At 45.8% G+C, this 21,110-nt stretch overlaps 2 protein-coding genes across 5 annotated transcripts in view; one reads left to right on the plus strand and one right to left on the minus strand.

The window, feature by feature from the left end:
• The first annotated feature begins 350 nt into the window (after nucleotides 1-350).
• Nucleotides 351-8,064, plus strand: si:ch211-67f24.7 (rho guanine nucleotide exchange factor 33). Of its 4 annotated transcripts, none has more exons than XM_068581156.1 (15): nucleotides 351-515; nucleotides 837-954; nucleotides 1,274-1,318; nucleotides 1,425-1,589; nucleotides 1,674-1,774; nucleotides 2,461-2,600; nucleotides 3,162-3,282; nucleotides 3,425-3,563; nucleotides 3,645-3,743; nucleotides 3,835-3,924; nucleotides 4,086-4,231; nucleotides 4,344-4,427; nucleotides 4,598-5,300; nucleotides 5,387-5,490; nucleotides 5,579-8,064. In XM_068581156.1, the coding sequence occupies exons 3-15, from the start codon at nucleotides 1,277-1,279 to the stop codon at nucleotides 5,679-5,681; spliced, it is 2,037 nt and encodes a 678-aa protein (XP_068437257.1). In that variant the 5' UTR covers nucleotides 351-515; nucleotides 837-954; nucleotides 1,274-1,276; the 3' UTR covers nucleotides 5,682-8,064. The 4 variants fall into 4 exon arrangements, with proteins under 4 accessions (XP_068437257.1, XP_068437256.1, XP_068437259.1 ...); XM_068581155.1 differs by having other exon boundaries at nucleotides 840-954; XM_068581158.1 differs by having other exon boundaries at nucleotides 870-954.
• Nucleotides 6,522-21,110, minus strand: part of sos2 (son of sevenless homolog 2 (Drosophila)) — a 32,829-nt gene continuing 18,240 nt past the window's right edge. Inside the window, exons 8-23 of the mRNA XM_068581154.1 lie at nucleotides 18,933-19,031; nucleotides 18,150-18,277; nucleotides 17,404-18,059; nucleotides 17,204-17,285; nucleotides 16,923-17,045; nucleotides 15,055-15,167; nucleotides 14,401-14,623; nucleotides 14,173-14,292; nucleotides 13,921-14,083; nucleotides 13,247-13,364; nucleotides 12,974-13,146; nucleotides 12,771-12,887; nucleotides 11,686-11,950; nucleotides 11,353-11,394; nucleotides 11,065-11,168; nucleotides 6,522-9,898 (exon numbers count right to left, since the gene is read on the minus strand). Coding sequence (XP_068437255.1) covers nucleotides 9,365-9,898; nucleotides 11,065-11,168; nucleotides 11,353-11,394; nucleotides 11,686-11,950; nucleotides 12,771-12,887; nucleotides 12,974-13,146; nucleotides 13,247-13,364; nucleotides 13,921-14,083; nucleotides 14,173-14,292; nucleotides 14,401-14,623; nucleotides 15,055-15,167; nucleotides 16,923-17,045; nucleotides 17,204-17,285; nucleotides 17,404-18,059; nucleotides 18,150-18,277; nucleotides 18,933-19,031 — 3,060 coding nt within the window. The 3' untranslated portion in view covers nucleotides 6,522-9,364. The remainder of the gene's footprint in view (nucleotides 9,899-11,064; nucleotides 11,169-11,352; nucleotides 11,395-11,685; nucleotides 11,951-12,770; nucleotides 12,888-12,973; nucleotides 13,147-13,246; nucleotides 13,365-13,920; nucleotides 14,084-14,172; nucleotides 14,293-14,400; nucleotides 14,624-15,054; nucleotides 15,168-16,922; nucleotides 17,046-17,203; nucleotides 17,286-17,403; nucleotides 18,060-18,149; nucleotides 18,278-18,932; nucleotides 19,032-21,110) is intronic.

Consider the following 21,110-nt stretch of genomic DNA (forward strand, 5'->3'; position numbering starts at 1 on the left):
AAGGCCATCCCTTATTTATTGTTTTTTTTCTCTCTCTCTAATCATATTATTATTTCACTCTATAATAAATTAAAGCAATGTTTTGTCGGAAATTGCACAAAAAAGTGACAATTGCAGATTGAAACGCTTTGAAAAACTACTTTTTTAGCATCATTTGTGAGCTAATTAAATAAATAAACGTGTTGGTAAAATAACAGTAGAGTGGAATATAGTTATAATATAGAAATACATTATTTACATACATATAATACATATAACATACATATATATAAGCAAGCGATACTTCATTGGGGCATTGGTTCTCCAGAGGCTCACTGAGCGTCATGCGGGACATCTGCTGTCCGCACAGCGCATGCGCAGCTCACCGCGAGACAGCCGCCTTCAAACGCTGCAAATGACTGAAACCTGCAAGTTTTTCCACAGAAAAGCAAACACTGGACATTTAAAGTCTTTTTGGGGATTCAGTGCATCTTTTCAGATGTCTGGAGTCGCAACATCAGAGAGCTGTAACTGACGTGAGTCCTCTGGCTTTCTTTTAAACCTCCGTGATTTTTTAAATATGTTTTTAAATGTTTGGAAAATCACTGATATTATGATTTTGTTTGGGAAATATTATCACATGCTTATTGGTAGCTATGACCGTCACAGTATTACAACTATAATAAAAATGTGATTTCTGCATATTTTAAAAGTGTTATAAGATGACCAACGGAGATCTGTCATTTTGCTTTCAAACTGATTTTATATGATGTGTTTGTAGTTTAAAATATGTCGTTACCCTATATCCCATTTTCCTTCTCATTTTTTTTGCTGATCCATGCCTGCCCTTATGTCAGCAGACTTATAAGGAGGGATTTTGGCTCCTGCAGCCATTTCCCCTGCAGGGCTGAGCTCTTTGGCTGGCTTGCCACTTCCTTAGCAGAGGGGCTGCTGGCAGGGGCAACATCGGAGCAGGTACCAAACAAACCAGAATATGCACACGGAAGTCGTTTAATCTGGTTAAGAAAGGCTATTCAAACTCTTCTAGTAAATGAATACGCTTTAATGGGGAAATACAGTATGAACATTTGATCAGGAAGAAGTTAAAGATTCACTTTATGGAACAAAAGCAGGTTGACCTTCCTGCTTTTGTCCCCTTTACACAGGCGTGTAAACTCAACTGTTCTCTTCTAGTTTATCAGCTAGAAATACCAAACAGTGTGTGATGCTTTGTGCAGATTATGAACTGGGTGTTTGCAAACAGCCTTCCTTGTTTGTGTGTCTGTCTCTGCAGGTCATGAAGCCTCAAGAGGCCGAGCTCGTCACCGAGATCTCAAAGGTGCTCTGCTCCTTATTGTTCTCCCTGTTGATTCAAAGCTCTTATTAGTGTAACAAGTGTAAATGCCTTTAGTTGATTAATAAATGACACTCGCTGTCCCCCTCAGCTGCAATGCATGGTGTCGGAGCTGAAGACGGGCTTCACCGGCGCTCTGCTGGAGCTCAGTCAGATCCAACATGGAGACACGTACCTGAGGGAGGAGCTGGAGGAGAACAGGAGGAGCTGCCAGAAGAAAGCTCTCCGTCTGGAGGCGCTGGTCGAGTCCCTGAGGGTGAGCGTCAGATCAGCTGTTGAGGAAATGAAATATCTCATTTACACGTGGTGAGCTTCACCCGGGCGTCTTGTCCTCCTGCAGGAGGAGCTGGGAGGGATGCGGTGTCAGATCCTGCAGCTGTACAGCAACAGACAGAGACCTCAGCAGGATGGGAAGAGCTGCACATCCAAACACAGAGAGAGGTGGACAAACACACACAACAACAAACTGCAGCTTTACGGATAAGAAAATAAAGTACGAGAAATCAGATCATAGTTCAGAAGACCTCTTTCTCAAAATGAAGACCTTAATTGTCAATAATCTAAAGAGGAAGACTAACATGTTTCTATCATCAGACTAAACTCATTCCGTCATCTGGATGTATTTAAGACTGAAAGCATTAAGCTCGCCAAATATATGAGGACAAGAACACAAACAAAGAAGTTAAACGCACAATTCATTTATCAAATGAAATAAGAGATAAAATAAGATACTGGAAATTGCCTGATTACAGCAGCAAGAGATAGGAGTACAATAAGAATAAAAGGGAATACATCTAAGTCAACAGTACAAAATAATCCACAATAGCACCATTATATGTACAGAATAAACAAGTATTTTGAAAGAAATCTGTTTTTACTGCAGCGGTTAAGTTGTTAAATATAAACACTAGAAACCAGTAGAACTATTTTCTGCTTCACGCTGTAAATTTCAGTCAAATCAAAGAGTGAAATGCAGAATCGGACACAAGTCTTCTCCAGGATGTGTTCATGTTCACAAACAGTTACTCATGACAGAGCCGGTGGACGCCGCGTCGTCGTGGTATTTTTAGAGCAGGCGAGTAAAAACCTGCAGGGAGACATTTTGCCATCTGTCCTCCGTCGTGCAGCAGCGGTCCAGCCGACGCGGCCAGCGAGCGGAGGAGGCCGTGCGAGCGTGCAGCGGCTCCGCCGGCCGCTCGGTCCAGAGGGAAGATGCTGCTGCTCTGCTTCCTGCAGGGCCTCAAGGCCGGACTCAGCGAGGGCACAGGTGAGCCAAGGAGCCAAGGAGCCAAGGAGCCAAGGAACAAGATGTTTGCAAACGCTGCGAATATCCCTCACGTGGCTTTAAAAAAAAAAAAAAAGTGTTTGACAACCTTCATAACTTGAGTTCTTTGTTTGATGCTGAAGCCACGAGAGGTTAACCTTTTGGAAACCGTGTGAAAATCCTCCTGCGCCAATTTTAAGTCCCAGCATGCCCCATTCAGACAATCTTTTGGCATAAAATAAGTAATTTTTCCATTTTTGAAGCGAACGACACAGTTTTTGGACTGAAACTCTTTCCTAACAGGCCAGAGCTTTTGTTTTATTGTGATTTTTGTTGCAGATTCTGATTCTTTAGGTCCTAATCTTTCCAAAAAGGTGTGTTTTTGAGCGCTCCGGGAGGCATTTTTGGGGAATCTGGCTCATATCATGTTTATAGTTACGATCAAAATATCTTTTAAAATCTTTTTTCCCCCTTGGGGATGAAAAAAGTATATATCCTAACCTTATTTCGGTTTGCGGCCCATTCGTTCACATCATTTGTGAACGTCTTCTTCTTGTTGCACAGATGCTCGACATCAGGTGGCGATGCAACTTCTGCACTCTGAGTGGGAGTACGTGGCGGCCTTAAACCAGCTGTATGAGAAATACAGGACACCGCCAGCTCACCAGATTACTGTGGAGCCGTAGTGAGTGATAAATATGACCAAAAACACTTTGCGTCCTGACAAAACTGACCCTCACAGATTGTTACTACATTCAAATGTCTTCGCTTTGATTTTCTATTTACAATTCAAACCCTTCACCTTGTCCCTTCGCGTCGTGATCCAGTCAGACGTATCTGAAGTTTGTGGAGCAGCTGCTGCAGCGACACCTGCTCTTCAGGAACACCCTGCAGGAGCGACTGACTGCCGAACACTGGAAGTCTCTGCTTGGAGACATCCTGGTGCAGCTTATCGGACAAAACGATGTAAGTTCTGTTAAATGACCTCACTCCAATTTGACTGCCAAATGACGGCGCTCACTATTTGCTTTGACTTGGGTCGTCCAGACGGCCTTTTCGGACACGTACCTCGGGTACACGGCCACCCTGGCTTCATTCCTCTCGCTGGAGTTCAACAGACTGAATCATTCAATGCAGGAAACGCAGGTATGACGAGATGAGAAGGGACAACTATTCAGTCACAGGGTACGTGAGCGACGGGACACGCTGACGGATAGTTCCTGTCTGCATTCAACAGAGCGGCCAGACGGAGAGAGAGGAGATGAAGCTGCTCTACCTGCTGCTGGCACCCGTCTCTCGCATCCACGGCTACCTGAGCCACATACAGGTGAGTCAGCAGCCACGGGGACGATAAAGGCCTCATGAACACATGTGAAGATGTAGAAACACTTTCAGAAGACACTACGAGTCATCGTAGATACAGTCAACTGGTCATTTTTGTATTAAATGAAGCAGAAAGTTGAATATTTCTCCACGTTGCTCCTCCAGAACTTGCTGCAGTGGACGGGGAAAGAGCATCCCGATTGCAGCCTCCTGCTGGGGACCGAGCGAGCGCTGAGGAGCATTTTGTCCCGTTGCCATGTGATCCTGGAGGAAGACGTCCGGTGGGAGGAAGGAGAAGGAGGTGCACAAAGGTCAGGGCATCAGGAGAAGGATTGGCGGCTTCACAGATGAGCTCGAACGGCCGACACTCACATGAATGCCCTTTCACGTCAGATCAAATGTTCCTGTTTTTGTCATATCCAGCAGCTGCTGTGATGCGGCGGCAGGTGGATCCTCTGCAAAGTGCTGCGCCGGGAGCCAACAGACCAGAGAGTCTGCAGCTCAGAGGTGAGTGCGGCGCCCTCTGCTGGCGGCAGGCGGCACAGCAAGCAATGCTTTGATTACGGTGCAAAGATGTGGAAAAGGATGGAAAGAGTACGAGGAAGTTAGATATTGATGACATTGACACGTCCTTCACGACGCCGCCCCCTCACTGTGTCGGCCTCTCCTTCCCACAGAGACGACCAGCAGCCCGTCAGCAACGGCGTGGCCGGATGTCACGCCATGCGTCTGGAGTGCTGGTCCTGCAGCCCGGTGAGGAGGAAGGGCTGCGGGGGAGACCTGACCCTCCCGAACCAGCCGGCCCGAGACTGTGGTCACGCCTGCTGCTCCCTCCTCACCCCCGACGATGCGGCGGGGGCGGCGGCGTGGGCCGAGACCAGCGACTCGGGTCAGGGCACCTACAGCCAGCTCACGGGGCCGGGCGCCAACGGGCCGGAGGCCCCTCACGCCCGGCCCGGCCTGGAGGACTGCGAGACGGACCAGGACGACACCTCGGCCTTCGACTACTCCTCGGTCACCTCCTGCAGCCCCGACGGCACGCTGCGCCGGGAGACGACGGGCAGCAACAGCGGCGAGGAGGAGGAGGAGGACGAAGGCGAGGAGGACGAAGAGGAGGACAGCCAGGTGCCGGTGCTGCTGAAGCCCTCGTACAGCCAGCAGCAGCAGACGCCCCGAGAGAGGACCGTGTGTCTGAGGTGGCAGATTCCCAGGTTGACCCCTCACCCTCCTCTGCGGTCCGCCGCGGGGCCGTGTGCAGACGGGCCGTCGCCGTGCATCGTGGGCTCCTACGGAAAGAGGCTGGTCCACGTGAGGAAGGGGTCGCCGCCTCTGCATCCAAAAAGTGCCTTCAGGCCCATCTGGGACGATCCATCCAAACAGGTATTTGTTTAACTTTTCCTTCTAGCACACCGAGCGTTACTATCGATGTGACGAGTGGAGCACATTGTACACACTTCATGCACCAGGCCGATGCAGCGCCGGAGAAGGACAAGAGAAAAGGCTTCGTACCGATTCAAACCCCAGCGAGGAAAAGCTTTCTGAATTTCAACCCGAGCAGAGAAAACCTGAGGTGAGACGCTCGCATCGGTGCCGTCCACGCAGACACAAAATAAACTGAGTTAAAAACTGGTTTTAATGAGTTGGTTTAACCTCTTCAGACCCGGCCCCGCCCAGCAGAGAGGCCTCCACGCAGCGGCCCCGAGCGCCGGAGGCCTGTGGGACGACAGCGAGGACAGCGAGGGGCCCTGCAGCACCGTTTGAGCCCCAAGAGGACCAGCAGGAGTACGAATAATAAACAAACAGGAAAACTGCAGCACACAAAATGCAGAGCTTACAAACCGGAGCCCAACGAGAGATTTCTTTGGAGACATTTCCTCAAACCGCATGGCTTGTTGGTGAACCGGCAGACGGCTTCTTTTGGCTCAAGATATGTTTTAAAAAAATATGTGAGATAAGAGGTCAAGAGAGCAACAATCATCTGAGAAGAATGATGATTAGACTTTTGAAACAATCTAAATAAATATTCCAGACCAAGTTGTTTGTGTTTTTTAACTGGAGGGCGGTGATGTGTGACACGATGTCTAGTTAGCTTAAAGTAATGTGACTAATAAATACTACTTTGTACCTTTAATGAGGATATTTAATGTCCAATGGAAGCAGTAAAGTCACATGCTTATTTCACTTTCAGGTGGAGCGTGAACGTCCCTCTTGATCGAGTAGTTAGATAGCTCCGTGAAATATTAAGCAAAGTCTACAAGCCCCACTTATTAATATGTTGTCTATAGTTTAGGTAACAAAGGACAATTTGTTGTATTAAAACTTTTCTGAGTCAGTTATCGCCAGTTGTTTTTTTCTCTTGAATAAACAACAAGGAAATCTACCGTGTTGATTTCTGTGAAATGGATTTTGATTCGTGGTTTTCCCTCAAGTCCAACGTTAAACTAATCTGTGCATATTTGTGCTAACAGACACATGGAAGTAGCTTCTAAAACCAACTTTCAAAAGCAAAAGAAAATTTAAAACCACCTACTAACAAAAGCTGAGGCAAAAATATTTTCAGTAAAAAAAAAGAAATTAAAAAAAAAAAAAAAAAGAGCGAAATGAGTAGTTCAGTACAAAATAAGACTGGGTGATTTATTAATCTCATGAAGACCATTAATACAAAGCAGTTAAAAGGCCACATACCATCAAATAAACCGACTGCTGGATCAAGCTGTTACAGTGCCACTGGAGGAAAACCAATCTGTTATTCTGTCGGGGGTTAAAACAAAAAAACAAACAGAAAACAAACACAAAAAAAGGACAAATTTGGCAAAATGAACCCCACCACTTGGGAAACTTGGAAAAAAATGGACAGAACATGAGCGAAGACAGTGAAGTGATTTGACTTCAGCTGTCGATTAAAAATCCTCCAAAACTTTCCTCTCCAGCTGGATCAGAAGTTTTAAATCGACGCGACGAAGAAGGAAAAAAAAACAAAACAAACGGGCACGAGATCACACGTCTTCTCTTTACGCTGAACGCTCGGGTTTGTCGAGACGTTCTCGGGTGTTCGTGTCTTTAATACGCAACACGAGGACGAAAGAGAGGTGGTAGACGTGTGTTCTTATCCATATCCATGTAGAAAGTGAGTTGGAACAGTTGCATAGGACCATTGCATTTACAAACATGACCTATCGACAACTGCGGCTCTTCAACAGTACAGCCTAAAGTGCACAAAGTGTGTTTCTCAGAAAAAGAAAAAAAAAGTCCAATTCTCCACTATGCTCAAATACTTGCAACTGAATATCGGTCTGTGTGTATTCACCTGCAGCTTTAATACAATCCCAACCTCTTGTTTAATGAATGTTAGCATTAAAAAATCTTTGAAAAGGAGAAAAAGGCAATTAGTAGGATGTACAAAGTGAAGCACACGTCTAAGTAAGTGCTTGGCATACTGAACTGTGTATTTCTTTTTTTCATTGCTTTTAAAACAGCTACAGGGAGGAGGGGGGGGGGGAGAAAAAATGGCTTTCCTCAGTTAATACTCCCAGTGTTTCAACTGGAGATTGTCTGTAAGTAAGTTAGTGACAGTGACCTGTTTTTTTCTTGTTTTGTTTTTTTTGTTTTTTTTATCCGACTGTAGCAGCATTGGATTATTAGGCAATATTCGACTGAACAGATGCGGATGAGGGTACAATACAACGGGAAAGGGGGGGAAAACTTGCCACTTTATACAAATTATTTAGTTAGTGTATACATGTTATATATACACAGTATCCACAAACATGTACAATTTCATAGTGTATAGCTTTGTTCTAAACATTACATAGGCAACTTTATTTTTTTTTAGCATTTTAGACACCATCTGCTTATTTCTGTAAAGTAGAAAATAAAATAAAAAGGCACATCTGAGCATGATGCATGGATTATTTCAGTCTTTCCAAAAGAGAAACAAAAGGTTTTCAAGCAGAAAAAAAAGAAAAAGGAGACAGAAAGAAGAAGTTGGGTTAAAAAGTTCCTCTTTTTCATGTTTTTTTTGTAATTTTTTTGTTTTTAAAAAAGGTACGTCGAGCAGCCACTAGGGGGAGCCGACCCCAGCTCTGGTAAGGAGGTTTGCGTGCTTCCAGTGCTGAGAATACCAATGAAGAAGAGTTGGTCATGGAGAGGGGGGGGCTTTTGGGAGAAGAGCACAGTGTCGAGACAGCGGCGCTGTGAGGGGAATCGGTTAAGACATCAGCTTTTGGAAGAGTTGGAGAGAGAAAGACACACCGCTCTCCTCCTCCGTCTCCGTCCCGGGGATCGGCGGGACGCTTGATATCGTGGCGGACGTCCCGCTGTCGCGCATCATCAATAGTCTGATCGGGAGAAAGAAAAAACCTGCTGACTCGGCCCATGTGCAAATGGAGTGTTCCTCGGCTCTCGCCGTCCCATCCGGGGCCGAGAGGACTGGAGCCTATGGGGGAGGGGAGGGAGGGGTCAGAGGTCACCGCTGTTTGATTTTTCATTTGTGTGTGTGTGTGTGTGTGTGTGTGTGTGTGTGTGTGTGTGTGTGTTAAAGGCAACAATTTGTGGCTGCGGAGAGGCCTCTGTCTTCAGATAATAAAAAAAAACAGTCGAGACAGTTTGACTCTATACAGTCACAGTGTACAGTTGAGACGAGGTGGAGGATTCAGTGTCGCCGCCCATTCTTTTAAATGTCACATTTGTTTTTAAAAAAAAAAAGAAAGAAAGAAAAATCCCTTTTCCCCCTGCATAAAATAAGACTTTGGCAACTGTTTGTTTATCAGTTCGTAGGAAAAAAAAAACACAACAATGGAAACGTTTGCTGCTCACAGCCGCCGTGAAAGCGCTACGTCTGAGTGGATGGTCGAGGGAGGAGAGAGATCTGTGAGCTGCAGCAGGACTCCAGATCATGTCAATGCCCAAAGACACAAAGCACGACATTTTGACGCTACAAAGTCCAAGGCCTCCCCTCCTCTCTTCCCCCCACACACACACACATTCACCCCCACCCTTGACAAGAGGAGTGGGACGTGGGGCAAGTTACGAGTGTGAGGGGTGAGAACTTTTTTTTTTTAAATGAGGAGCAACAGTCCCGCTCCGTACAGAAAAACAAAACAAAAAGACACAAACGCTCGACTCCTTGTTGTTTATTAGCTGGCACACCGGTGAGGGTTTCTCATTGGCACAGAGGGTTTATGATGAAGGCGGAGCTACTGATCCCCTGAGAGGCACAGCGGGGGGCGAGGGTGTGATTGGTCGATGCAGAGGGTCAGGTGGGTGGAGTTAAGAGTGTGTGTGTGTGTGTGTGTGTGTGTGTGTGTGTGTGTGTGGAGCAGTGTTATTCTTTCTGATCAGTAGCTTTTGAGTCCACTGTGTCGTAAAGTTTGCGGGAGACAGTTTGAACGTTTGCATTTTAAGATAACCCCCCAAAAAAAAAACACGACGGCGACGCAGCGGACTCACTGGCTGCCGTCGGCGTTCTCCACCAATGAGAGGCCTTGTATCGGCGGCGGCTGCAGCAGCAGCGGCGGCGGCTGCAGCAGCAGCTCCCTTTTGTACGTCTTTGGTGGGAGTTTGGGGAGTTGCGGGCTGGAGTTGTGGCGCGGGGGGACGGGCGGCGCGGTGATGGGGACGGGGAGCGGGTAGAGGCTGTTCTGGCTGGCGCTGAGCGGGCAGCTCCGCCGGGGGACGCGCGGCGACGGCGTGCTGGGCGGCGTGTTCGGCGAGCTGGGGGAGCTGCTGAAGTCCCAGTGGTATCGGCCCACGGGGGAAGGCTGCATGTTGAGCGGGTAGTTGATGAAGATCTCCGGGGGCCGCTGGGGCACCGGGGGCGGCGTGTCGGGCAGGGGGTCGCGGGGCGGCGGCGGCGGCGGGCTGGGCAGGGGGCCGTCCATCGGGGGGCCGTTGTAGACCAGCGGTCGAGGCTGGTTCCTGGGCAGAGGAGGGGGCAGCCGGGGAGGGATCGCCGGGGGGCTGTCGGACCTGGAGCTCAGCTGAGAGAGAGACAGGGAGAGACAAGCACATCAGAATCGTGTCAAAAGACGATTATATGATGAAAAACTACGCAGCATTATTAAAACACGTCTCTCTGAAGGTTAGAATATCTTGTGTGGCAGAGAGGTCAAACATTTGAGGCAGATTGAGATGATTATGAGGAAAGAAAGCAAAAAAATGCCCTCTAATTTAGTATCAAGTATTCAGCTTGAAGGAGGAAATAAAAAAACAAGAAAATATTGTTTTAAAGCGTCACCAAAGAAGTTGAGAACCACTCGGTCTGTCAATGCATTCATACCATCAGTCATCCATCTAGGATTCATTATGCCCTTTAACTTATGATATACATGTGAATCATTGTGTGGCCATTTAGTGATGCATACAAAAGTAGCCAAAACACACCATAAAGTAAAATTTACTCCAAGTTGTCACCGCCTGAGAATTGTATTTTTATTTGCAATAACCACAAATAAGTTCAACCCGATCAAACGGAGTTAAAGCTGGAGCACAAGAGCTTTGTCTCCCCCTTCAGGCAGCGAGAGTAATTACAGGACCGAGACTCATCTTTTAATCCAGATTAAAGACTTGTCTGCTCGCTGCTGCCTTTAATTCAACCAGATTCAATGATATTAATCATTTCTGCATCTCACGACTGCATTTTATTTCTTAAACTGCAACTTGTACTCTTTGTTTGCTTCTTCACTGTTTTGAATGTTTTAATGATAATTCTTTTCTTCTGCATCATGTTTTGATGCTTTTGAGTGAAGCACTTTGAATCACCTTGTTGTTGAAATGTGCTGTTCAAATAAACTTGCCTTTCTTTGAGTACTCCAGGTGAAAAAAACAACTCGGCGTTGAGAAGAAAGACTAAAAGACTTGAAGAGAGCGCTGCAGGCGGGCTGCAGGCGGGCTGCAGCGAGGTCACGCTGCAGGAATAGTTGCGCCAGTGCAGGAAAGTTGCCACAGACACGGCAACTCCTGCATACCCGCCAAACGCAGGGAGTTCTGCTCGGCGGCGCCGGGGCTTAATCAGCATTGTGTCAACTCGTTTGGCGAGGGCTTAAACGTAACGGACGCTCATTCATATGTAAGAAGTCTCGCACCCCGGCTTTACGGTGTCGTAACTACGGGTTCAATTGGTGGGAAATGATGCGCTGGCTCTTACTTTGGCTTCAGACATGGCGTCTTTCCTTCGAGGCGGCAGAGGAGGAGGCTTCAGCAGCTCCTCCCCGAGGTGGTGGAGGCTGCCGCAAGACACAGACTGGAACTCTGAGGAAAAGACGAAGAGTTTTAAAAATGATAATAACCGGCGTGGGTGAGAGATCAGGAACGAGCTCAATGTCACAGCTCGCTGATCACAACGTGAGCGTAGGAACGACTCACGGGACAATCAGGCAGAAAGAAATCAGGGAAACAAAAAGACTTAATTGACAACAGAGAAGCACACACTCACTTGAAGGCGGCAGAAGAACAGGAGCAAATATGGAGTTGCTACCTGTAAAAATTTAAAGACGGAGAAGATGATTGGTTTCTCAAGAGAGGTGCACGCTCTGATTCAGAAACAGAACAATGTCGGTGGGTCAAACGTCTCCGCTGGACGTTTGTCCCACCGACAAGTGTCATGTGATGCAAAACATCTGTGAAACACTGTAAACATGAAACTCATTTTTTGGTATTTACTGACTTTTTATAGACGCGTTGAGCAACTTTCCCGCGCACTTCCCGCTTCTCGAGAAGGGGAACAAAAAGACGCCCGACGCCGAACCGGAGCGCCGGGCGAACTCACCGCCGTACGAGCTGCTGAAGTCGTGGTCCATGAAGACGGAGCTGAGGTCGGAGGAGGCCGACTGCGGCGGGGTGGGCGTGTTCGGGGAGGTGGGCACCGAGGCCGACGCCGGCATCTCCGGCTCGGTCTCGGCGATGCTCCGGAAGGTGATCTTATGCGGGGGCTCCCTCTCCAGGGGCACCGGGTGGCCCTTCAGGGTGCCAGAGGTAGACGTTCGCACGGGCCGGATCCCCGGGGACTTCAGAGTGTACATGGTCTTCCTGGGCTGCAGGGCGCAAGAGAGAGAGGGCGAGAGACATTCAAACAAACCCTCTTTCTCCTCTGAGGCAGAACCGAGCGCTTCTTGAAAACTGCACACTGAAACCTTTTAGCCTTCACGTCGCTCCTGACCTCAAAGTCATGTCTTTTGAAACTAATTGTGAAGAATGCAGCAGGAAAGTCGGATCTTTTGTTTCATTACAGAGCAGAATCCTGGAGACGGACCGTTCATACCTACTTTTAGGTTTATCCACATCTCTGTCCACGAGAAGCTTGTTGAGACTCGCTTTAAAAATATAACCGGTTTCTTAAATCGTCACCTAGAAAACTTAACGCTAAAGAAACAATCCCCTATGTGTGAGACATGTGGATTATTTAGAGTAACAGCTGCTGTTTAATACTTTAAGCTCATGTTTGTGATGTTTTGAGCAGCTGAAAATCCAATTTGGAAAAATAAAAAAAGTATTTGTATGGAGAAATGACACTGGGAGTAAGTCAGAAAATACTTTTTGGGGGGAGCAAGGGGGTTTATGACTTTTTAAACTACATGAACACGATTCTACTGATATTACAGTTTAAATGAATGTATTTAAGGCTGAAACAGACTTTTGCAGTGAGCACTAAGTAAAGCCGGACAGTGCAGCTTTCGGGCCAATTCTTCATTTAAGCTGCTTTTAAAATCAACAATATTACAAAAATATTGCTATCAAATTGCCTAAATTTACAACAGAGACTAATATGTTGTTTGAATGGTATACAAAAGGTCCAAACAACCGTTTTTTCTTCACCTGTCAATGTGCATTTGGGACGAGAACAGAAACACTTACAAATCGAGGCGCCTGCCTGCAGTTCCGTGGCTCAATATCCAGAGACATTTTGAACAGGTAGTCGGAAAACTCCTTCTCACTCCTGTTGTCCATCGGGTTCAGGTTCTCGAAGAACCTCTGTGCGAGAAGAAAAAAGTCACGTGTTGAGTTCAGGATCCGCGAAAACAAGTCGAATGCTAAAAGGGACGAGAGCGAGCGCTCACCCGGATCTCGTGCTCCACCTTCAGGCAGTACGGCTGGTTCTGGTACTGCTGGATCTCTCCTGTGATTTCGGCCACTTTCCTCCTCTTGCTGAAGTTGATCAGCTCTTTGCCGTGGCGTTTGAGGAAGTCCGGGTTGCCTTCCTCCGTCTTCAGGATGTTGGTTAAATAGATACCTGGAGGGTGAAGAGGATGGCGGTCACTTTGAGATGTAGAAAATGAAGAAACTAGTTGTAGTTTAACCCTCATTTCATAATAAAAACATAAGGGACTTACCAAAAAAAGGCACACAGGGTGGGTTTATTGACTTGAGTTTAGCCAAGTATTTCTTAAAGTGGTCCTGGCTCAGCTCCACGGCCTCTTCCAGGATTTTCTTCTTCCTCTCTGGTATTGCCTGTGTTACAGGAGGGATTAAAAGTCCAAGAAATGGATGTTACAAGTTCAGTATTGCATGTCAAAACAACAGAGATCAGACATTTCTCAATAGCTAATTGAATAAGACCGAACAACAGCATCTTCACATGCCAACAGTGTGCATGTTTTTTATTACAAAGGATGGAGCAACAGGATTTTTTACAGGATAAAAGACTGTCATTTTTTGTAAGTTTCCTTTAAACATCAGAGTAAACAATATACAGAAGATAAACCTTTTTGATTTTGGCCAAAACGTGTGCTTTCCACTGTTAATATGTCATTTATTGTTATATTTTATATTCTTCACCAGACTCGTAGTGTAGTAAGATTATAAAATGGCAGAGTTGTATCTCTATTTTCCATAAATTGAATGTTAATTGTTGTTTTCTGCAGTTTATTAGCTAGTCTATTATCTCCAAATCTCTTTGAGTCATTGGTGGGATTTCCTGGTTAATCTTCAGGAGTTTAAAAGTCAAAGCAAAGGGAAAATGCATTGGGAAACATTCCCTTCTGCTGGTTTCACTGGTTTCCCTCACCTCGAAGGTGTGGTCCAGCCTGTAGACGGGGACGGAGTTGATGGCGCTGACCACCTCCAGCACACCGTTGAAGTTGTTGAGCTCCTGGAAAACCTGCAGGATCTCAATGACCCGCGATAACACGGCCACCCTCTCTTCCAGGTTCATGGTCTCTACAATGCACCTGAGAACGACACAAAACACACAGTTACGCACACATCAATATGTTTTTATGGTCTCAAATCCTCATTTCTGTGAATCCCTCGGACTCACTTCTCGAACCACAGCGTGAGGTTGGTGGTGTGGCGGATCATGCGCAGCAAGTTGGGCGAGTTCTTCTCTTTGTCCTCTTTGGTCCAGACGCTGCCGACCAGCTCGGACGGCCGGACCGCTCTGTGGAGGGAAGACAGTTCGGTTCAGACGAAGGCAAAGGAAAACTATTCGATCCAAAGTATGACCAACAAACAACAATCTGTGTGAAAACGAACTAATTGAAGTCACCTGTACAGCTCTGATTCGAGCAGAGTCAGCTGGCGGGCGATCTCTATGGGGTGAAGGGTCATGAGGTCGAACGAGTCCACCTGGCCCGCTCTGCAGATGTGCCACTCGATGGGAGGGGGCGGGCTCTCGAAGGTGATGTTGTGGCTGACGCCGTTGGACTGCGTCTGCAGCTTCCTCCTGATGATCTTATTGATCGACTCCACCCACTTTCTCATCGACTTGCCTGAAGAAGAAAAAACACAGGTCTCTGTCAGGTGTTTTGCGTAGTTAAAGATTACAGGAAGTCCTTTAAACAAACAGGATTTAGTCTTAAGTCTGATTTTGGAGGCACACACAGGCAGCAATTTACACCTGCAACTAAAAAGTTAAGTCTCTAAACACCTCTGAAATAATAAATCATGATAATAATAAAGATACTAAAGATGTTTTAACGACGCTGGATAGGTTTCAATTATTAAAACACATAAGGTAGCAGTGTAGTATCAATAATACAGGATTGTGCAGATGGAAAATGTCACAGGATTAGTTTAAATGCATCTTTTTTTTTTACGAAATGTCTTTCTTTCTTTTTTTTGCAAAAGAAGGCTTCAGCGAAGGTATTTCAATGCGTTAGAGAGACTCCGATACTGATGCCTGAACGTGTGCAGCTCTGACCTCTCAGCTGAATCTTGCTGGAGATGTACTCCTCCAATCGACTCCTCAGCTCCGGGTCGTTCTCAAAGTCGTAGAAATGATGTTCGACCCACTGCCGGAACACGTTGAGAACCCTGCGAGGCGGAAGACAACGGCGACGGCGTTTAACTCGTGATGCGCATCGTCCTCCATGCGTACAACTGACATCATTTCACATTTATGTACCACTGACAACCAAAAAAGGGAAACAAGCATGTTCAACTCTGGCATTTTTTACTGATTTTTGTGCCTTTAAAAAGGTCCAACATGTCTCGGCTGGAATTTGCACCATAAATGTTGCGGTTGTGAAAAAGAAAAACTAAAGTAAAAACATTAACTTTATAATAATTGTGAGCCACAGCACCTCCATTGTGTGGCATTCACTGCGACTATTAAGCTGCCGTGGCGCTCCATCAACCACATTTTTTTCATTTTAAAATTCACCAACCATTGACGGAGAGGTTTGTAGGATAGAGACAAGACCTTAATTGAACGGTTTCTGGCTGCGGGCCCGTGTTTATTCTTCACCCTGTCAGTTCACTTGTTTTAAAGAGAGTGGGTATTTAAAAATAGGACCGGCAGGAACGCTTTTTTGTGCGTGTGTGATTTTAAAAAAAAGGGGCAAAAGCTGTGCCAGAAGAGCTATTTTCATGTACTTTGAGTCTCCTGGATTTGAAGTAGAGGACCACATTGTCATGTTTATAATAGACCACCCAGTTCCTATCGTTATGTCCCGATCTTTGCTTGAAACACGGAAGGATGATGACCATCGGTGTTTATAATGCGCGTCTGTTCCCTAACGTAGACACCCCATTAACGACGTTTGAGGTTTCCCAAAACCCTGCTGATGCAGAGAGCATGTCGTGTGCGTGACCAGAAGACTTGTAAGTCCCATCGTGCAACTGCCCACTTGTGTTTTTACCGTTTTGTATGACTAAAGTTTGAAGGATTTTACAGCAGCTGCTCTCAACGGCAGCAAGCGGTGCAGTCGGATACCGAGAAGCTCTGAGTTTTTAATGGTACTTACGGGACTGTTCCTGACTCGGTTACTCCTTATAAGGACACGCAGTCTAATGCAAAAGTAATTCTGTGGCTCACTGAGAACGCTCAGGCCTTAACAGGAGAACGAGAACGAGCCAAACAACAACAGGAGACAAAGAGAAACAAAATCTTTTGTGGCATTTTGAAAGGGCCTGCTGGGAAATAAAAAGAAATCAGTGAAAGGAGGAAGAACTTTTTACATTTCTTGCACAATTTTAGAGACTCAAGGGAATACAGTTTAAGACAAAAACATTATTGTGTTACCAGTTGCATAATTCCACCTGTAAAAGTAACATTTTTTTTTTAACTTCATAGTGTTGACAACGCAATTCAATTTGTAGTTTAGGTCTGTAATGCTTATTTCGTTTGTATTTATATTCAACAACGAAGGCCAGCTTGTAGGATACAGTGGCAGAAATTATTCTATAATCACCTGAAACTACGAATCTGTATGTTTTGGGTGTTTGTGAAGAGGACCGGCTCCTTATTGAGATACAGAGTGCCATGTTTCTACTGTGGCCCAGAACGGACAAACCAAATACTTAAAGGCCAAAGCAGTTCTCCAACACACTTGTCTGAATCGCGTTTTTTCCTAAAGTCGGCTCGACAAAAGGTCCTGATAAGATCCCACGGCATCGCCATGTTTTTGCACTTTATGGATTTTGTTACCAGTTTTGGAAAGGAGGCCACTAAATTCTACACACTGCCCCTTTAATTCACTTACGGTCCGTATAAAGTGCTATACAGATGAAATCAAATGCGTTGCTCGCGGTTGTTGCTCTTCGGCTGTGATTGGACGGTTGTCGTACCTGAGTTGGACCGGCTGCACGTATTCCTTCCGGAATCTCTGGAGCTCGGCCGCCATTGGCTGGTCTCCGTTCCAGAGAGCCTGTCGGTCCTCCTCAGTCGGCTCCGGCTCGGGGATCTCGATCCTGCGGAAAATAACCGTCAGACACGTGATATTTAAAGACGTCAACGGGGCACCCACCACCACCACATCGCTGAAGGATATATTCTCCAAACAAAAAGGAGACGGATCGTTCTCACGGCTCAGAGAGGAAATAAATCGGGCGTCCGGGTTGAATCGTACCTGTCTATCAGCAGCGTGAGAAGCTCTTGTGGTTTGCAGAATGATCGGTATGTTGTAAGAAATGTGCGCACAAAGTTAGGATCTACAAACAGATGAAACGGATTAGATAACAAACACAATCAATCTTTGCAAAAAAAATAAACATTCGAGTTAGCAAAGTAAAATATCTCTTAAGCAGAAGCTCTATTGCAGCAGCTTACCAGCATACATATGGTAGGTGAGCCTCTCTATAAGCTTGACCACTGTGCCGGCTTTAATGATGGGGATGCCCGTTTTGCTCTGCACTTTGTCCTCGAACACAATATTCTCCTCAGAGTCCTGCACGGCGAAGCGGTAAACCTCCGGGGAGGGCAGTCTTAGAGGATGCGCCTGCTCCTCGTGCTGCAGCACCGTGTCCAACATGCGATCCAAAGTGGAGCGGTACTGCAGCGTCACCAGCCCGGCCATCCACGCCGCCTTGTCCTCCGCTGTCCGTGCGCAGAAAACGGCGCAGTTCTCGTCTTTTCCTATCAGTTCAAAGGCGTGCTTCAGCTCCCCCGAGTCCTCGCGATCCACGATGCGGATCTTCCTCAGCACGAACTTCTCCTTCAGGCGGTACTCCGCCCCGCTGCCCGAACCCGGGAGCCGCGAGCTCTGGTTGGCCTTGCAACTTATCATCAGGCCGTCGAACAGGAAGTTGTGCCGCTCGTGCTTGGCGCCGGCTCGACAAAGCGGCCCCTCCAGGATGAACTCGCTGCAGCACTGGCCGATGTCCTTTCCCTCCCAGCCGTCGATGCTCTTCTGGATCTCGTTCATGCGCTTGATGGCGAGTTGTTTGCTACGAACCTGCCTGCTGTACAGGCGGTACATGGGCTCGCTGTGAGGGGGAGGAGGGACGTTCGGAGTCAGACAACCAAAGAGATCAAGGCATGAAAGCAAACATTAAATCCACTGAAATGTCACGTACCCAGGTTTACGGCGAGGCTGGTGCTTGGCATAGATGCGCTCCACGCTACATTGCAGGTTGAGCAGCGCCGTGATCGCCTGTTTCAGACACTCTCTGTCATCTTGGTCTTGACTGCGCTCCTGAAGTTGCTGCGAAAATGCCAGAAAACACACACACATCAGATATATGCATTGCTGTATTTCATAATACAGAAGTCTAAAGATGTTTTTCACAGCTGAAAATGTCTTTCTGTGACACTCAAAGTCACAAAGTCTGCAGTGGAAAACATTGATACAAAAGCTGCATAACAATAACACGTCCGTGTGGAACAGTTACATTCAACAAGACGTAGAAATACCAGTAAAATGTATGTAGCTGAAACTACTTTAAAAACAGTCTTTATCCTAAAAGAATCACAAAGCAGCACTAGAACTTTGTTCCCCAGAGTTTCTTTAAAAATAAGTTATCTAGCATCAAAAAAAGCATTAAACAAATAACTGACAAAGGATACGGTCCATCATCGAATAAGAGCCCTATTATAGTGATATTTAGACGATAAACAGAGACATATATTATAGCTAACGGCTAACCGAGGATCAAATATGCCACATTGTTGGCTCCCAGATCAGGAGCTTTGAAGCTTGACATGATGATGTCAATCCAGAAGGTTTATCACGAAACACTAAGCAGACAAAAGTCGAAAATAAACCCAAAACAAAATGAAACAATGACTCTAGAAACACATGAAACCGCAGTAAAAAAAACCATCTCCTCTTTGCTTGTAAGCGTGCGTGCGTCACATACCTGCAGCAGCTCAAAGTAGTGCATACAGTGGTAAACTGGGACCATCATCAGCTGAGGAAGGACGTACTGGACGGCTTCTTTGAAGCCATCTGCAACTGACTGGAGACACAGAGACACAGAAGAACCGTTAGCGAAGGACATCGTGGACACACCTGAACACACCGGCGTGCGGCAGAGACTCAGAATCTATTTTACTTATTACAAGAGCGTCGTGTTTTTAATGAAACTTTGTGGAAAAGTGTTGAACGAGCCAAAGGAAGAAGCCATCTGGGGTCTGCGCTCTGGGTGACCCTTCAATCAATAGTTTAAAATCGGGCTGCAGAGATAATTGTGGCCATAAGAATCCCCATTTACAATATTAGCGCAACATCTATACAAAAAATATAAATTATGATATCAATTAAATTCCTCTTTAATTTGGTTTACTGTCCGTTTTATCACTTTTTTTGTGCAAAATAATTACAATCAAAATATGACTGTAAGGCAGTGGAGAGAGATAATGTGAACAAAACTGTAAATATATTAAAATATTGTAAAATAATAATATAAGACAATTAAGGAGGAGCTTGATTATTTATTATTTTTAACATGATATCCATACTTTCATTAAGGTTATCGCAAATACCATCAAAATATAAATATATATAACATCCCTAAGTCCAAAATTATTGATTCTCTCACAACAACACGAATGTATATTTTTTATTAAAGATACAAACAATAAGAAAATGTAATTTTCACCTTCGAAACATCGTCGTTAAATGACTGGGTGTGTTTAAATCTGCCTGACATGCGTGAATTATATAGTATTATATATATTATATAGTATTTTGTATGTTTTAATACATAACAGTAGCTAATGATGAAAAGAGGAGAACTGTGGAGACGAGTACGTCTCAGAACATAAAGGAGACGGAGACGAGCGCCGCAGGAGGGAGAAGCAGGTTGACCGAGTGAAGGCTTCTGGGTAACCGGAGAGGAGGCCGTCACGGTCTCCATTTAAACCTCCCCGTACCCCTGATAGACGACTCAGAATCAATACGCTGCTACTCAAGACTCCACAGCAGCGGCCACGCCGTCTGTGCAGCGGAGGGGAGGAGATGGAGACGGTCCTCGTGCACGGAAAAGAAAAGAAAAAAAAAAAGACATCAGCCGCCTGACGCACGCTGACGGACAGCCGGGGGAACAATGACCTAAGTTTAGATCATGTTATTGATACGTCAGCCTCCTGCGGGTTCACGAATCACCCGCGTGCATTAGAGCTACACATTCAGACGCTTCCGAATCAGCAGCACAACGTATTCAGCTGGATTTGTGCGTTTAAAAGTGTGCGCTTTGGGGCAACAAATCAAGCGTTCCTCATACACAAGCGAAGCAAACGGGCTGCGATGAGGTGGGAACTTTTTGTTTTACTACGACGCAGAACATTTTATTCACGTTACGGAAAAATTGCTTCACGTTTTTATGCTAAGCTAACGAGCTCCAGCTTAATATGAATGGTATGTTTGAAGGTCCAAATCTTCTCATCTAAACTCCAATAAATGATTGATGGAAGACTAAACGAACGTTTTTTGTAGTACAATTAAAAACATATATTGTGAATAAAGATGTTCATTTCAATTAGAAATAATATAAACTATTCTCTTCCTCAAACTGGGAGAATATAGATAAATATAGAAGTCACTTTGTTAGTTGCATCCAAGATGCTTTGTATTGCGTTCTGTTCTGAAGGTTTGACGTCAATCTGAAGTGCAAACTGGAAAAAAAAAGCTCAATTAGAGATATATCTCTGCCAAAAACTAGTGTTCATGCACAAAATGCATCATGAGCCAAACCAGCTTCTTACACAACAATAATCTGCTTTAAAATCCAAAACTACGCCGATGTTTCAAAGTAATTTCAGCTCAATGTCAGGGGCTATTTTTTCTCTCCCCCCCATCTGATGCGAGCAGGTTAACTGGAAGTAAAGTTGATATTGTGTCGGATAACGTGTTAAAACGAGTCTCTGCAGGAGCCCCGCATCAGTGTGGCGGCGGCCTAAATATAAACACACGGTGCAGGACGACGCAGAGAACAACGTGTTCCCGCTTCACAGAGGCTGCGTGAACCCGAGTCGTGGGTCTTTCGCCGTCTTAATTCTCAGCTTATTTCCAACATGAAAAGCGCCTCGGGGCCACC

The sequence above is a fragment of the Clinocottus analis genome, unplaced genomic scaffold (genome assembly GCF_023055335.1).
Source record: "Clinocottus analis isolate CAN_PGR_092001 unplaced genomic scaffold, fCliAna1.0.p SCAF_17, whole genome shotgun sequence".
NCBI classification, from domain to species: Eukaryota; Metazoa; Chordata; class Actinopteri; order Perciformes; family Cottidae; genus Clinocottus; species Clinocottus analis.